The sequence below is a fragment of the Clavelina lepadiformis genome, chromosome 8, assembly GCF_947623445.1.
Source record: "Clavelina lepadiformis chromosome 8, kaClaLepa1.1, whole genome shotgun sequence".
In the NCBI taxonomy this organism is placed as follows: domain Eukaryota; kingdom Metazoa; phylum Chordata; class Ascidiacea; order Aplousobranchia; family Clavelinidae; genus Clavelina; species Clavelina lepadiformis.
The window spans coordinates 5477096-5494232 of record NC_135247.1 but is presented as its reverse complement, the minus strand read 5'-3'; the positions used below and the strand labels follow the sequence as shown (position 1 = coordinate 5494232).

The following is a 17137-nucleotide window of genomic DNA, read 5'->3' as shown; positions in this document are numbered from 1 at the left end:
AGCAGACAGAGAGATACAGAGTAGTACGAACGTATTACGTTAGTCGTGTTGATTGCAATTCTTTAGACCTGTTTTAAACGGTGATTAGTGATTACTAAGTTTGTGTGTAATATTCGGAACCTGTACAGTTCCTACAATAAAAGGACCGTTTCTGATAAACTGTATCTGTAATAACGTTAGAGCTTTCGGCTGACAAGAGGTTAGAGAATTCTAACCGCACGCAACCACGGAGTCAGATCATTAATTCAGCAGGCAAATTAAGTCTGCACAACAAGTTAAGACAGATAAGATCAGCATCTGCAATATCAACCTCTGCAAATCTACTTAAGCCTCACATTAGAAAGTTTGCCAATTGTGCGGGGCCATAGTGACATCTACACGCATGAGGTTCATTAACCTTTTAACCAAACTTTTTTACTTTCACGATGATTTGTAATAAATGAAGAAAATATAGAGTCGTCTTTGCACGCCATCACACCAAAATTTTCGGCTTTGAATGCATGAATTCTCATCAAAAACTGCCTCACTTTCTAGTCAGGGCGCTGGGGATAAAAATTTGATAATGGTTATTGTTTCATCTTGATTGCACGGGGGATTTCTCACCCAGAAACAGCAAATTTCCAATCTGGCTTAAAAGCCCATAAGCCTCAATTTTTTATTTGTTTATTGTAAATTGGAATGAATGCGAAAAGGTTAGCATGTAAATTGATCAGTGTTGTGCGTGTGTGCCGCTTTCCATAGCATACTATAGAGTATAGACCATGCAGCGTCATTGCTTAGGCCTATAGTGCAAATGTGCAAAACCACGTGTTCTATAATGAAAAGTGTGACACCTGCATGCACAAGATTCATCAACATTCACGCCACATATTTTGCTCATCACACTGAATTATCATAAATAAACAAAGAGTTGAGGCTTCATCGCACGCCTTCACACTAAAACAAAATTTACTTGTTTGCACGCACAATTTCTCATCGAAAACTGCCGTACTTTCCAGTTGGGCTTGCGATACATTTGTATAACTTAAAACTACGCTTCTGCTACTGTGCTACCCAAATTATGATGTCATTTGGTTTTTCACTTCTGCATTAAACCTCATTTGGCATACCAAACTTTTTTATTCTCATGTCATGTTTTCATGTTTATAATAAACAAAGTTTAAGACCAAGTTCGTGTTTGAAGTTTTTTAAAAAAATGAACGAAGGTTAAAGTATATATATTAGGATGTTTCATTTTTTCACCATTTTGGAATTTAAAAAAGCTTGGGGTTTGCCTAGGCGGTATTTTGTGCACAATGAAAGAATCTAAACTTTTTTTTTATTTATGACGTCATTTTGAGGTTGCACCCCCTTGTTGAAGTTTCAGTGGAGGTGCATTGTTTTAATTTGGCGATATCTTGGTAACCGATTGAGCTAGGGCCATTATCAAGGTGTCAAAAGATGCAGAATGGCTGGTTTCCTATAACCACTCAATACATTTTAATTGCATTTTCGCTCTAGAAAAAAAGTTATTTGAGAAAAACCTAAGTTTTGACATATTTTTTATGCAAATCACAATGTAGTTCCCAACATACAAAATATGTCAAAACTTAGGTTTTTCTTAACTTTTTTTCTAGAGCGAAAATGCAATTAAAATGTATTGAGTGGTTATAGGAAACCAGCCATTCTGCATCTTTTGACATCTTGATAATGGCCCTAGCTCAATCGGTTACCAAGATATCGCCAAATTAAAACAATGCACCTCCACTGAAACTTCAACAAGGGGGTGCAACCTCAAAATGACGTCATAAATAAAAAGAAAGTTTAGATTCTTTCATTGTGCCCAAAATACCGCCTAGGGAGACCCCAAGCTTTTTTAAATTCCAAAATGGTGAAAAAATGAAACATCCTAATATATATACTGAGGTTTAATGGTCATGTGAAAATTTGTGTTTCTGCGTGCATAATTTCTCATTAAAAACTATGATAGCCTATTTTCCAGTCAGGGTCATTATGTTGATGACATCATAGTACATAGCAACAACGAGTGTTTTTATTTTATAGTGCCCAATGTCTGAAGGTTGGATTTTACAGGGTTTGACTGTAATTTATTGTACATGTTTACTTTGTTTTTATTTGTGTGTTTATGTACATAGGCTGTACTCATAAGTAATAACTTGACTACTCATGACATATTACTGATGTACGAATATTGGAAACTGAAAACTAACACTGAGGAATGAACAAAAGACAAGAATCTTATTTTGCACACACAAGCTGAAAATTTCTGACACAATTAACCTTCAGACCTCGTAACACTTCAACAATGAAGAGAGAAGTCATGAATATCAACGACTCCTGTGAAAAATCAGTATCTGGTTTTCAGGACAATAAACCAGTTTATCGAGTTGTGTTGGAAACTTCCACAGTTTCCTGGGAGTTTTTACCAGATGACTGTCTTATAGAAATCTTTCAGTTGCTTAATTACAAGGATTTAGCTCGAGCAGGTTTGTTGAAAAATAAAAATACATGCTTGCCATTTTCAAATATGTCATCCACCTTTTTTTCTACAAGTGCACCCCTTAGCAATGCTGATTTATTATGAGATGTCTATTTTCATAGGTCGAGCTTGTCGCAGATGGAAATCATTTGCAGACCTAGAATTTCTTTGGGAGCGCAGACTAAAACGAGACTACAACGTTAAAATAGAAATTCCATTGAGACCAGGTTAAAACCAAATACCAGTAGATAATTTTTGCTTTGCATGTGTGAAAAACCTTAGAGACTGCTATCAGTTTCAATGTTTCAATTATTTCTATTTATTAGTAAACTAAGCACCAAAATTTCATCTACCAACCTAGGTGCAATATGTTGGAAGGAAGAGTATGAACGATTAGTCGACAGAGTTCCATGTGTGGAGCTTGAGAAAATTGAAGAACATACTGACGAAGTGTTACATGTTTCATTCTCCAACAATGGCATGATGTTCTGCACGTGTTCAAAAGATGCATATGTGAAAGTAAGTATATCTAAAGTACAGTAGGGAGGTCCCAAATTGAACACGAATCCAAATATTATTCCTAAGTGTCAACTGTTTTTGCTCCCAAATCTTACAAGTCGCAACAGTATGAGTTTTCTGTTGTATGATTGCATAAAAAGATAGTAGGATGGTTGCTAGAATTTTCAGGGATTTAGCACTAGCAAAAAACAGAGTGATTTTTTTCTTTCATATACAAAGTAACAAGTTTTCGCACAATTTATTAGCTTGGCAGATAAATTAATTATTATGAAAATATCTAATTTGAATGAATATCAAAATCTATTATTTGCATCAATGTGAATTGTTTTGTTTGGCATAACCTTATCAAAAAGTCTATATATTTATATATTAGAATAGAAGTGAATTTTAAGTTAATTTTTCTAACGTGGAATAAATACGATATGTTTTGTTTTGAAGGTATACAATGCTGATTGGCCTTTTGACACCGTCTTTAGCTCCCACCTGGGTGGGACAAATACTCTGTTTTCATGGGAATACACACAAATGTCTCAGTTTAGTCCATGTGACACGCAGCTTCTGGTTTCTGGACGCTGTGCTGGGTCAGAACAAGGCGGGGAAATAGTTATTTATAATATCTTTGCCGGAACGTTTACAATTCAGGTAATGTTATTGAAATTGAAAAGTTCACGCAAACTTGTTTCAATATCTTTGCTACAAATAATGCTAAAATGATAAACTTGAAATTATATGTACTTAAAATTTATTGCTGTTACTTCCTTAATGATTTTTGTTCAATTGTTTAGGCTCGCGTGCGTATTAGGCCATATGATGTCATGGGCACCTGGTTGAATGAATCACACATCCTATCAGCACGAGCCCATGTTATTTCATACTCAATGCAATGTCTATGTGAAGTAATCCTGAATAAATCAGGGCAGGTAATGAAGGGGGCCAATATGAGTCACATCTTTTAAATGTTAAATGATTCTCTAGCTAGAGTGTAAATTATATCATTTGTGGACTAAGAAATATGTCTGCACCATTTAACAACGTTGGCCTATTTTTTTTCACCTGTGAGTATCCAGATCTTGTTAACTCATAGCTAACTTCTTATTGACGTAAAATCATTTAGATTATACAAGGTGTATGCAGTCAATTCTCTCCCACAGTTTATAATAACAGACGCAATTTAACACTGTTTAGCCACCATACAAAGTTTTCTGTTCAAATGTTCTTTTAAAATTTGAACAGCTATAAAAGTAAAATATCTTAACCAAGCCGTCATAATGCAATTGTGATTGTGCATTAAAATATGGATTGCATGTAATACCATACAGCCGTAAGTAACTACATAGTTTTTGCTACTACGGTGTGCGTTTTTTATAGTAAAACTGTGCTATCTTGGCAAAGTTCATTAATATCACACGTTGATATTTAAAATTGAGTTTTTATATTGCAAAATTTTCGACTGTTTTGGTAGCTTTACTAGAAAAAATTGTTCATTCTATGGAAGAAATTTTCTCCACGGCTCTATATTGTACCTTTAACAGCATAATATGTGATCGACTTTTGTACGAAGCAAACAATCTTCCTCATTTGCTTGTGTATAATGTTATCACTTTGACGGTATCATTACCACATTTTCAATACGTACTGTACATAGTTGATTTATTGTAGAAAAATTGGCTGTAACAAGTGCGACAATGAAGTTACAACAGTTATATTGTAAAGATTCATAAAGTAATGTAATGCAGATATTGATGATAATACACAGTTGATAATCCTTGCTATTTTTTAAAACAATACTTTTTAGGGAGTGACTATTACTCCGAAGTAGGTGGGGCACAGCCCATTGTTAAGTTACGTCAGGGGAATGGATATGCAAAGCATTGATTTAGATTTTAGGGTACATTAAGGTTAGGATTCTGTTCCTATATTATAACAGTCATGTTATTTTAATGAGAAACTGTGAAAATCAGCTTCAAATGTATGATTTTTTCATTGAAATAATGATGACGTAGTTTTTGTCCAAGGATATTTTTTTTAAATTGCATTTCAAACTCGTTTTCTGCCCAGTTTTGGAAAATGACAACGTGGGCTGGGCCATGAGCCGAATGCAGATATTGTAGGCATTTAGTTTTGTTTGCGCAGTACACTCAGACAGATGAAAAATCTAGTTAGCGAAGTTTTGTGTGAATGAAATATACAAGTTCAAAAAGTAAAATATGTGTATCATAACATGATTTATACCACATGTTCATAAAAGTAGCTCTACTATGCATGCTTCGTAATTACTGTCCGATCTGTGCAGCATTAACTCACTCAAGATGTTGTGTTTAGGAAGTTGAAGACCTTCATCAATCCACTGTGACAAGATCATTCTTATTCAGATGTGATAATTTTGCAACTGTTAGTTACCTACATGTTGCAGATCTCACAAAACCATTGCGGCAGGTTGGTGGTGTGAAGAAGATATGTATGAAGTATGGTTGTCTGCTTTAACATAAGATGTTTTGAACACAAATCAGGTTGTCAAAAGAAATGTCTCAAAAGATGTGAAGGACCTATTGCACACTATTCACTATCAGTATCTTCAAAAACTACCACAAAGTTACTCACGGAATCAGCAAGTTCCTTGCACTTCAGAAAATACAAGAGGTTTTTGTAATTGTTTTCTAATTACGGGAGACGGGCGGGTCACATATTTTTAATTTACAATGGTTATTTATTTGTATAGGTTTAGTTTGTGAAGTATGTTCAATACAAGCATCACCAGAGCGGAATGTAAAGCGGATGAAAATGACATCACTTGCAAAACTGAATTCTACAACAAACTGTTTTAGTTTTTGTTCAAAAAGAACTCAGTGCAATTCACAAGATAACCCAGAAGTTGAAGAACATGATCCTAATGGGTTGCTTAAATCATGTGGGATCCAAGGAACAGATACAGACAGCTTCACAGAAATGTCTAATGCTGGAGTCATCAGTAATGCAGTTACAGCCCAGGGTTCATTTTCAACAAACACTTCTGGAACAAGCAATACATCACCTGTGGTACCAGTTTGTGAAATTTGTAAAAAACAACTCCTGCTCAATGGAAAAAATCAGGAGTTAGCAGGCAGTGAAATAGACACAAGGTGTTTATTATTCACAATTTGAGAATGAATCTAGGAAACATCCAGTTGCATAAACTGAAGAAGTATTTTATGCGTCACATAAAATTTCAAATAAACAGCTTTGTATTATGAAGCATTAAGACTTTATTATTTTCTAAACTTAAACAGGTGTATACTCAAGTAAAACGCCTTGTTACTGTAAGTTTATTGACTATATGAATGACACATTGATCATGGCCAGGGATTGCAATTACGATGCTATTTAAAACTCCAGTGACGTGCATTGCTGATAATAGTCATTTCTGCTTTAATCCTAAATATAAAATATTGATACTCCAATCTCATAGTAGATTTGATTGTGTAATTATGCTAATGAACGTTCCTTTTGTACTAAAAGTTCAGCTACAAGCGCAGACGAAGAAGTGACATTTGCTTCCCTTCCTGCTCGTTACAAGTTGTTTTTGTGCTTTACAGGAAGTCGTGTGTGTGTACCACACCAAATAGGTTTGTACAAGCATTACATTCAGTAAATGATTGTTTTATGTTTTATGTAAGTAGAATTAAGACAAGTGTATTGTATTGCAAAATCTTATCCTGTTATACTTCTAAGAGCTTTTTGAATATCATTCGATTATTATTATAATTCAGTACTGGATTACTGAATGAGTCATATTTTGAACCATAACCAGTCATAGACCCAGACTAAATAAAGCACTGTCAGATGCGCAGTTAACAGTCGGAAATTAGTTGGTGGAAGTTATATATAGACTGCATATCAATCATTGCTGTTTACGAATGAGTGTAGTAGTTTCATTTTCTTTGTTGCGTTTGTATCAAAATAACCCATTGACTTGCTTGCTGTCATGCATTGAGTAATAGGTGCTTATAATACTAGCGCCTGATAAATGCACACAAACTTGGTTAACTACTGTATGATATGAGTAATACGAAGTTTCTACAATGTATACAATAACATACTTTTCCTAGGTGTTAAAATACTTCATCAAGAAGAATGCAGCAAAGTTGTTGAAAGAGATATAGGTCAGATGTTATCACACCATGCTCATGATTACAGCAGGTATTACATTTAAATGGTTTTATTGTAATTATTTTGAAAGGTTAGGTTACTACTTTATTAAAAGCGCACATATAAAAGTCACAGTTTTTTAGTTTAACGAAAATATAATATAAAGCACAGTCTGTATAATGCAGACAATGTGGTTTGATTTGGGACCTTGTCTTGAATATGATAGCTTTAAAAGGCAACTAAGTAATGATTATGTGTGAAAAGCGTTCTGTGCAAATCAATACTTAATTTCCCCCATGTCAATTACAGGCCAGAAGTAGATAATTGGGACCATGTGTTGGAATTACATGGCCAGTGTGTAGGAATGACTTTGTCCCCATGCAACAGGTAAATAAAACGTATTTCAATTGCTGCGAAAACGAACATAGCATCTGACTTGCTTTCACGCTTAGGTATTTGTACGTGAACGTGAGAAGGTGGATCGGTCAATCAGAAGTGGACATTTTGCCCGACCAACCACCGCCAATATCGACTAAAATTGAAATGTTCGTTTATGACCTTATAACTATGAACAAGGTAAGTAGAAAGCAATTAGCACCCCATAACCACACTAATCTTTAAATTATCATTTCTTACAAGTCTTTCCACCCGTGACAGTGAATACGCTATGCAAATATAAGAAACACGCCATATGGACCTTCTAGAACCTTTGCGTTACACTGCGTGATATTCTTACATAGCATATTAGGAGTCACGGACCAACACGTACTCATGTTGAGGATCACCTACGCTCCACAATCGTAGCTCGTTAAAGTGGCCCGCGCAGTGTGCTATAGCCTATCGTAAACAAATCAGACATGAATTTTGAAAACAATTATAATGAACTTTTGTTGCTTTATGTTGATAGATTGCTACCCTTACGGGCCACAACGCTGAAAGCGATGTATTTTTTCTTCACCTTAGTAGCAACGATCACTACGTGTCAAGGTAAGCAAATCGGAACAGGTACAATTTCTTGACTAACAGAAGATATGAGCCGCTCCATTTCAACGACAATCGGTTGAATACTTCTGTCCTTGACATATTGAACCATCATCTCTTCTGCGTGCTTGTAGCACTTGAGTAGAACTAGCTTGATTATGGCTAACGAAAAACGAGTCATTTTGCATTTCCTGCTTTTAGTGGTTCTGAAGACGGTAGGGGCTACATATGGGACAGACATTATCATAGCTGCGTTGCTTCACTCTCTCATGACAACGTCGTCAATTGCGTAGCGGTGAACCCGCGTGACTCCTCTATGGCGGTTTCTGTGAGCGACGACAACAAAATCAAAATCTGGCGCTCAAAATCTTTCCACAGGTAAGTGCAGCAAAAGCGTTTGGTACTAACAGCACGCTTCGTTCTCTGTGCGGTCTCCTTGCCATTGACGAAAAGTAATTTGTTTAATTTATTGTTTTTCTTTAGGTTATTTAACGGAGCTCGGGCGAAATCGCGAACGAAATCTCGCATGCATCCAGTAAAACCGACGTCTTTGTAATACCTAGATCCTGTGGGATTGTTTGTCGAGTAGTTGTTCCGCTCCAGTGTTCGATTTCTGTTTTTTGTTTCGTACTTTGTACATTTTGGTGGCTAGTGTTTCCATTTGAATAAAATTATAATGCAAAAATTTGCTTGCAATTTTAAGACGCATCACATTCAACGACCTGAGGTAAGAACGACTATTCTACAGAGTGTGTCATCAAGCACACTGTACTGGCTTTGTGATTTATACAGGCAAAGGTGTTTCGTTTTGCTTAAGCATCTTGTGATTTTGGGTTCTGTACTCGTTTTTCTTGTCGCATCCTTCATTCAATTGTTCATTTTATAGGACATGCATGTTCCAGATAAAGTTAACCAGTACACAGTATACACAGGTCGATGGCTCGCAACGCGCAAACAATACGCAAGAAACTAAAATCCAATACCAACGCATCTGACAGACTAAAGCAAACAGCAATATTCGCTTTATTGAGCACAATGCAACAGCCGACAAGCTCCACATGAGAATGAAATTGCCAAGTCTAAGGTATCTAAACTCGGTCAGAAAGTCAAGCCAAATGTACCAGTCACGCTTCTATAACCTACATTAATCATGATATCGTATTGAGTTATAAGTTATTTTTATCGTTATACGAAATACAGAAGTTTTTAAATTAAATTATCAAACAGCCGCCTTACGCACGTTCTTACGCAACTTATTTTGTAAAGGAAAAGACGTATACTACATACAGGCAGTGATGGTTAACGTCACTAATGTTTTGACCTGGAGTAACCTTTACCGAGAGCATAATAGCGGCAAACATTGCATTTGCAGCAGCATCTTTTATATAAAAACTACCGGTACCGACAAAGTATCAAACTACTTTTTAAAATAGTACCGAATACCTGAACCGTCGGTACACTTTTTGCCAAGTACCGGTACCGACGGTACTTTCAAAATACCGACTGCCCACCTAAGGTTACTTAAGCAAGAGTGTTGTTACTCCCGAAAAAATGTGCTCCACTTCAAGTAGAAGTATTGCTGTTCAAAACTATTCAAGTATAAAGTGGATCATTATAAACTACTCTTTGAAAGTACGAAGTAGTTATCGATCTAAAGTATCAGGTTGTGAAAGCACAAATTACCACAAGCCTGCTGAAAGCAATACAACTGCAAAAAAAGCATAATTTTATGAAACTAACTAGTGTCAGACATACTTTTGTCCTTCGTCAGAGCATTGTTATGTAAAAATCAAGTAGTAGACTGTATATAAACGGTTTGTGCAGATTTGCTTGCGAATGAAAATTACCGCAAATTATCTTCGAACTAAAACACTGACTACTTTATACTTGATAAAACTGCTGTAATTCCGTTACTTTTGCCTAAATACTACAAGTCAAAGTAGAAATATCTATGAAGAAAACGACCTAAGTAGCCAAAGTAGAAGAAATAAACTACTTTAATAAAACTACTTCGTTACTGACTACCACTGCACACAAGCTTATGTGCATACGTATATTGTATAACGTCTTGCATCGGTTGTTTTTGTAATATTCAGCTTCGAAAACATTTTCTTTTTGTGCAATTAAAATAGTTTGCAAAGTTCTTTCAGGTGGGTTGAAAGTTGGCAGTGCACAGCCATTTTAACGTACGCCATGTGTTAAGATTCTTTTTATAATAGTAACATGAAACGAAACGTATAGAACAAAACACGAAATGGGCAGATAACAGCAATTTTTTGGGCATAGTAGAAATCATGGAGTATTAAGGGGTACAAAGAGGAAAGAAAAGATATTCACAAATTGACTGCATCTTCGTAGGTGTTGGCATCGACCAAGCAGTAAGTGACGGACTGAGGTGAGTTCTGTTGCGTTCCTTGTAGGACGAAAAATTTCTGCCCTTCAACCATGACTGAAATCAAGTCCCCGTTGTCGTCCGTCGCCAACACTCCATCCACCATTGCCAAATTTTGCTCTGTGCTGCTCGACTGTGGAGATACATCGTCAACAACCTGACAAGTAGAATGGGTTTTCTCTTCCCCATCTAACTTTACGGGACTCGGCGCTACAGCAGATGTATTTTGAATCGGGTTTAATGGTTTCGTGACGATGCGGCGAACTTTTGGTAAAGGAAGATTATTTTCCCTGACAGAATTTAGTAGTTCTCCTGATGAACCTAAAAGAACAGAAACATTGAGCCTTTCGAACGTCATTACCGTTCCCTTGCGCTAGGAGCACTGTATGCTGAAGAAAATCTTTCTCAGAAAAATCATACATATCATTTCCAATACGTTTAATGATATAACAACCTACTAATCCAGTCTACCTCGTGATACACAGGCTGCCCAACTGTCAAGTCCATGAGCTGACTATCTACAAACTGTCGTCTATCACTACTACTCGAAAAACTTTGGCTGAAATCTGCGTTTAATAGTATGCTTTCACATATCACATTAAAATATCCAACTGATGCCATTCTATTTCTTAGTATTCCTGTAAAAACATTGCACTTTCTAAAATAACTGGTCTAAGACTACTCTGACTGTAATACTGAGTATAAAACTTGACGCGAGATTTCTGTTTTGATGAAGTAAGCTCCTAGGATTTATTCATCTTAACGACATTAAACCGTTTGCGTTATTAGCAACTACTTACACTAACTTCGTATCTACCTAAACTATAAAACCGCTAAAAATTAAGTACTAGCACATCGCTATCAACAGTACTACTTTTGTGGACAAAAATTGAGTAAGATCAACAATAACTGCTCACCGTGATCTACCGCAGGAAGACTTAACGTTTTCATACTTGCAAAAGTGATGGAGCTGCATATTTAAAACACGAGGTTATTTGGTGAAGCTAAGTATTAAATCACTAGTCAGCAAAGTTTGCACGATGAGTACCTGGTACCAGGATTAGAATCGACTATTACTTGACTTTTTTTCTTCGAACGTGTTCTTCTGCTTCTCTGAGGCATTGCTTTAGGTTTGTTTTTTCCTTGAAAGCAATTGGTTTCAATACATACAAAATTGAAATGGAAAATAAGAGACCTTACAAGGTGTGTAGGAGGTTTATAGTCAACAAACAACTAGTGTTGTGTGTTCTGATATTTACTTACTACGAGCTTTTTGAATAAGCAATGATGCAGACCGAGTGGTGATTGTCGAACCACCTAACGGTTTGGTGGAAATTTGCTTTTTCTTTTGTGCAGTGCTCTTAGATCTGGTCGAAGGCACTTGCAGAGTACGTATCTCAGCTTCAGCGCTGTGACAATGAGACCGGTGAACTTTCAATTAAAGTAGAACTCACTATGCGACATTTACTATAGAGGTTGACTAGATCGGAATAAAAAGATAACTGCTTAATACTGACCTAGTAGTTTGGTCTTCAACCATCAGTTCTTCAGTAAGTTCAACACTTTCGAATCTAAATGTTTGCAGTCGAAACAGACCATCATCACATTCTTTGTATCTGTAATACAGAATGTCAAACCCATTTGAAGTGGCGTAGCATACCATAATGCTACTTTAGTAATAACAAAAATCAGTACAGTCCACACAGTGATTCACAACGTAAGCACAAAGCCTTATGGCACAGGTTCCCAACGTGTTTGACGATCTCAGACTATGCCACATTTGCCTGATTAGGCTTTACCAGCACAGTAGCCTACTCCGCAAAATAAGTGAACCTACACTTGTATGACAAATACTAATGTGCGATTTATGCGAGTTCCACGTTTTCAAAATTTGTATTTCCAATGCTTTTTTAAAATTTTCGTTAATGCAATTTCTGTTCAGGTACATTCAGCAATTCCAACTGAACACCTCATGAAACGTTGTTTTCACGTTCTTATTCTGATTGCAAAGTTGATCTTTTTGGGAAGACAATGGAGCATTTGTTGTACAGTTACGATTTAAAGTATTCTATGTGCAAACGTTACAAATATGATACTGACCAAATAAGTTATCCGTAACAATCGACCAAACCATCATTCTGAATTATCCAGACATTAGCTAACTAGATGTCTTGTGGACAATGCAGCGTATGCAAAAGATTCGTATCTGCAAAGTTTTTCTTTTTTGTTTGTTGGTACAAAATCATTCGTGTTTTGAAATGAAACAATCCATTACTTTCTTTTGTCCCATAACGACAAAAAACACATTGCAAAAGGTTTACTTTCAAGCGGAGTTGCCTGTTTCAAAGTTTAAAAAAATCGTTGCTTTTTGCTTACTTTTTTCCACTATTAAATGACTAAAAGTGCCATATTCATGCAGATAAAACTTTTTAATGAACTTCATATATCAACTGCAATTTCCATCACTAGAATATGATTTATACGCAGAGTAACCCTCGATAATCAAAACATGAACAGGTCAAAAGCGACCTGTGATTTGTTTGGGACCGCACATCATGCGGTAGCTTGGTTCCGTTTTAAAACCCCAACGTAGTGTATTTTCAATATCAATCTATTTGCCTCCCCCTCATTGATAGAAACCGTGTTTGGAGAACATATCGTTAGCAGAAATATTTATAGTCGTCACCTTGATAATCTTATGAACAGCGTTAGCGCGTCGCTAGTTAATAGTTTGGGAACTACTGCCTAAGGGAAAAATTACTGCTACACAATACTTCTACTTGGAGAATAACTGATCCCACTTACTTAAATCGAGAATGACCAGGTGGCCATTGAAAGCTGTGTGCTGTGCGAAGGTGATGTGTTAGTTGAAATCCCACTCCATATCGTTTACTGCAGAGGTGGCAAGCATAACACTTTCCTTTACCAACCTAGAAACAGAAGTGCAGCATCCCTTTGAAATGATATAGATTGTAGATCGTTATAATATAAAAAAAAAAATTTTTGACATGTTGTCTTGGACGTCAGTAACACTTACTACATGCTTTGTTCTAAAATGATATCGCAGGTTTTGTAATGACCTAACAGCGTAATCACAACCTTCTATGTGACATCTGTAAGACAGATCACTTTGGTGGAAAGTCATGTGTACTTGAAGGTCATAAGCCGTTTTTGATCTACACAAAATACATGTGAAAAATTTACATATTGCCCAACTGATGACATGGCAGTTGGCAATATGGGAAAGCATTAGATATACTCACAAATCTATGAATCAATGGCTACCACTTAACCAACCGATTTATTAAATTATGCACTGCTCTACTGGTCAACGTACAATCATGTTTAGTGGTAATATATGTTACTCTGCAAAGAAGTAAAATAGCCTTACCTGTATGGGCAGTATTGACAAGAAAATGGCCTTTCATCAGAGTGCTTATAACGCATGTGATGCTTCAAGCCAGACGGATTGGGACAGGTCATTGCACACTTTGGACACTTGTAGTGGTTGACTGTGTAAAAATTATACCTCACAATCATAAAAATTTAGTCTGTTAAAAGCAGTTTCAGAACTCTCTCAACCTTTCAAGATAATGAAAAACTTTTAATGGCAATGAAAAGTATAGTCACCATGATGTCTCATGTGATCCTTAAGAAGTCGTTCAGTGGCAAAGGTTCTTGAGCAATGAGTACATTGAAAACAGTGACCTAAGAAATAGGCAACTGATATGAGCAGAGTAGAGCAGTATCACTTCCAAAGAGTCATTTGACGTATTTATATGTAACAAATCTTTTTTTAGTGATGTTATAGGTAAATGTTAACCCAATGACCCTAGAGTTAGAAAAATTTTTGAAAAACTTGCAAGCACTTACTTCCAACACTTATCTGTCGATTTAAATGATCGGCAAACTTTGTCCGATTGACGTACAGATTGCCACACCAAGGACAGGCGTAGCAACGTTCTTTGGTGTGTGTTCGCAAATGTTCTCTCAGCTTGAAACGTCCCGTACTGACTTTTCCATTTGCACGAGTTTCATATGTATAGTTACAACCTAAAATTTGAAAGGTCTAAGGTAATACTAAACATACTTAAAACTAAACAGTTCAAGTAATGAAACGTATCTATATCTGCAATACCTTCCCAGTGACAAACATAACCCATTGCACCATTTGGCAATGGTTCTTCTTCAGCGAAAAGAGCATGCTCATATACATGCATATAAAACTGGTCTGGGATATCACAAAGCTGGAACAAAATAAAATGCAATGTTAGACACAATGAACTGAATGAAGAAATTTTTTTTCAAATACAGTATATTGACAAGTCATAGCAATGACAGAAATGTATTGAAGTATGAAGAAGTACACTGTCCATCCTTCATAGACCGAACCATACCATCATGCAATCAGTCCATTCACACTGAAAGCCATCAGGTAGCTCAGGGATGATGTTGCGACTATGCAAGGCTCGACATTCCCCCAGTTTTTCCTCTTGCTGGCATAACAATCCCCACCATTTCACCTGCCAAGGACCATAAAAAAGCAGACTTATAATGACAGTGATCCTATTATACATCAGTTTATAACGGCTAACAATAAAATTTATGCTATATGGTATGGTATGCTACCAGACAAGAATATTTATCCCTGGACCCAGAAATGTCTTTGCATGACTTCAACTCAACGAATAATATTCATGGAGCTTGCTTGCATGCAATGTTTTAATTCAGATTTTTAATTTTTGTGGTCTTGTTTGTATTTGGAACTAGTCATTAGAATTACTGAACAAAACCTAGCACCACAAATGCATTGCCAAAGAGAACTACAATGATAATGTCACACCGACAAATTTGTATCAAACCTGGTACGCATATTCGCAAGTCCGACACTTTCAACATTACACTACCAAGTCAACTTTGTTTCACCTTAGTATGATAACCATGAAAATACATGTGCCGTAGCATATCTTCTCGCGACTGTGTGACATAGGTACACTCATTCCACTGACATGCCAAATCACCATCTTAACAAGGATAGTCATTTTAATAAGAAAATTAAATTTATAGCTTTAGATTGTGCTTATTCCTTGAGTATCAATACTAAAAACCAACAAACTAAAATACAATGTATAGAAAATGCTTTTTGTTTTTCCCGTGTGGAATGACATGCTTACTTGTCAGCGTTCTTACAGCAAGCAATACATATCTACGCTTTACCTTTGTCCTCATAATGGCTATTAAGGTGACCATAAAATTCTCCCAAATCGTTATAGATATCACGACACTTAGCCCATTCACATTGCAATTTCAATTCTTCGTTCTTCACACATTTTCTTCCCCCCATTGGAAACTAATACCTCATCACAGTTAAGCTTAAAGAAACGAGATAATTGAGCACTTTAAATACAATTAAAGCTTTTATATACGCCCATAAAATCTTTATGCCTAAACCTTTTGGTATTATCTAAAAGAAATTTTGTACCGGTAATTCATTATTTTAGCACCTGGAAATAAAATATCTACTGGATAGAGTGGACATTGTAAGACATAGTAACAAAAGTTGACATTGTAAGAGCCATACAATAGTTCATGGTTGTCATTGAGGCTTTTAATAAACAAAACAATACGTTAACATAGTAAAAAAAGGTGGTGATATCACCTGCTGGTTTTTACTTCACATGTATTGTGTCATTTTCATACAAAGGACCTCACTTACAGAAAATATAACGATGCATGTGTATCAGAAATTAAGATTTATCTGATTTTGTTAGATGCTTACATAGGCCTTTAAAAATCCTATGTCGGCCAATCAAAGAGCTTTATGGTAGGTGTTGTTTTTTAGTGTGGAAAGTCACCTACCAGCTGGCATGCTTCAAAGTTCCAGGTCGCGTGCATACAGTGTTTGAAAACTGGGTTTGAAAATAGGCAAAATCAGGTTTTTACATCAAAAAATCTACTTCGAGTTTAGGCATGTGTTGCAAGAATTTAGAAAATGAAAATTTAGTCTTATTTCAGTATGATATACCCCCAGGCTTGCTTAATCCATATTCAGAATTTCAGGAAGCCCCATCCAACATTTTTCCAGTAATTGCATTTTTAATAAATTCCATATACAGAGAAATAAACAAGGAAATTGGCATTTTTTTTCTGACCCACAAGCCCCTTATGACAAATAATAGTATAAGTCTCGTCTGGATGATTTCCATTTCTTATTTAGAACAATTTATCCTTGAATATAATGTATGGATCCGTTATCACACCATACAAAGCATTTAAAATTTCTGGTCTCTTTGGAATACAATAATGCAAAATACCGTAGAGCCCCGGTAAGTCGACTACTAGTGGGACCGTAGTGAAATGGTTATGTTAGCGGGGTGGTCCTGTTATTGGATTTCGCACTGAACTATGATGTCACAATTGTACACAGGACCATATTACTTATATAGCGTAGCCTACGCCCCTAAAGTGCTAAGCGTGTTTTGGTGATCCTGTTGTGTGTGACATTAATTTAATACGCAATAGTAGGCATTATTGCACCACACATCTAATAAATGTGACAAGGGATTAATCATTTTGTATTGTGCTTTAAGAATTATTTGATAGATGTATGACATATAGAGGTATGAAAATCGACAGTGAAA

The 17137-nt window shown here is 36.0% G+C and overlaps 2 protein-coding genes across 3 annotated transcripts; one reads left to right on the top strand and one right to left on the bottom strand.

Moving 5' to 3' along the window:
• The first annotated feature begins 1895 nt into the window (after positions 1-1895).
• LOC143468346 (F-box/WD repeat-containing protein 5-like) lies at positions 1896-8789 on the top strand. The gene is made up of 15 exons (XM_076965501.1): positions 1896-2486; positions 2602-2706; positions 2841-2998; positions 3437-3640; positions 3784-3918; positions 5321-5434; positions 5509-5638; positions 5718-6117; positions 6494-6600; positions 7084-7174; positions 7433-7510; positions 7576-7699; positions 8031-8110; positions 8306-8482; positions 8588-8789. The coding sequence occupies exons 1-15, from the start codon at positions 2306-2308 to the stop codon at positions 8658-8660; spliced, it is 2157 nt and encodes a 718-aa protein (XP_076821616.1). The 5' UTR covers positions 1896-2305; the 3' UTR covers positions 8661-8789.
• A 1511-nt stretch (positions 8790-10300) lies between these two features.
• On the bottom strand, positions 10301-15985 carry LOC143468349 (histone H4 transcription factor-like). Of its 2 annotated transcripts, XM_076965504.1 has the most exons (15): positions 15714-15985; positions 15423-15520; positions 14894-15019; positions 14635-14743; positions 14370-14549; positions 14127-14204; positions 13888-14008; positions 13534-13672; positions 13302-13426; positions 12014-12112; positions 11760-11905; positions 11545-11638; positions 11414-11466; positions 10968-11062; positions 10648-10817 (listed from the first exon to the last, which is right to left on the bottom strand). In XM_076965504.1, exons 1-15 carry the CDS (start codon positions 15838-15840, stop codon positions 10797-10799), a joined length of 1611 nt encoding a protein of 536 aa, XP_076821619.1. In that variant the 5' UTR covers positions 15841-15985; the 3' UTR covers positions 10648-10796. The 2 variants fall into 2 exon arrangements, with proteins under 2 accessions (XP_076821618.1, XP_076821619.1); XM_076965503.1 differs by lacking the exon at positions 10968-11062 and having other exon boundaries at positions 10301-10817; positions 15714-15984.
• Positions 15986-17137: the final 1152 nt, after the last annotated feature.

What these genes read in the sequence shown, in the direction of transcription:
- LOC143468346 (XM_076965501.1), top strand. Translation starts at nt 2,306, where the DNA reads ATGAAGAGAGAAGTCATGAATATCAACGACTCCTGTGAAAAATCAGTA. An exon ending in CCGGAACGTTTACAATTCAG is followed by an intron (nt 3,641 to 3,783) that starts GTAATGTTATTG and finishes TCAATTGTTTAG; the next exon opens with GCTCGCGTGCGTATTAGGCC. An exon ending in CACTTCAGAAAATACAAGAG is followed by an intron (nt 5,639 to 5,717) that starts GTTTTTGTAATT and finishes TTATTTGTATAG; the next exon opens with GTTTAGTTTGTGAAGTATGT.
- LOC143468349 (XM_076965503.1), bottom strand. Translation starts at nt 15,840, where the DNA reads ATGGGGGGAAGAAAATGTGTGAAGAACGAAGAATTGAAATTGCAATGT. An exon ending in CCTGGTCATTCTCGATTTAA is followed by an intron (nt 12,113 to 13,301) that starts GTAAGTGGGATC and finishes TCTGTATTACAG; the next exon opens with ATACAAAGAATGTGATGATG. An exon ending in GATTCTAATCCTGGTACCAG is followed by an intron (nt 11,467 to 11,544) that starts GTACTCATCGTG and finishes TTAAATATGCAG; the next exon opens with CTCCATCACTTTTGCAAGTA.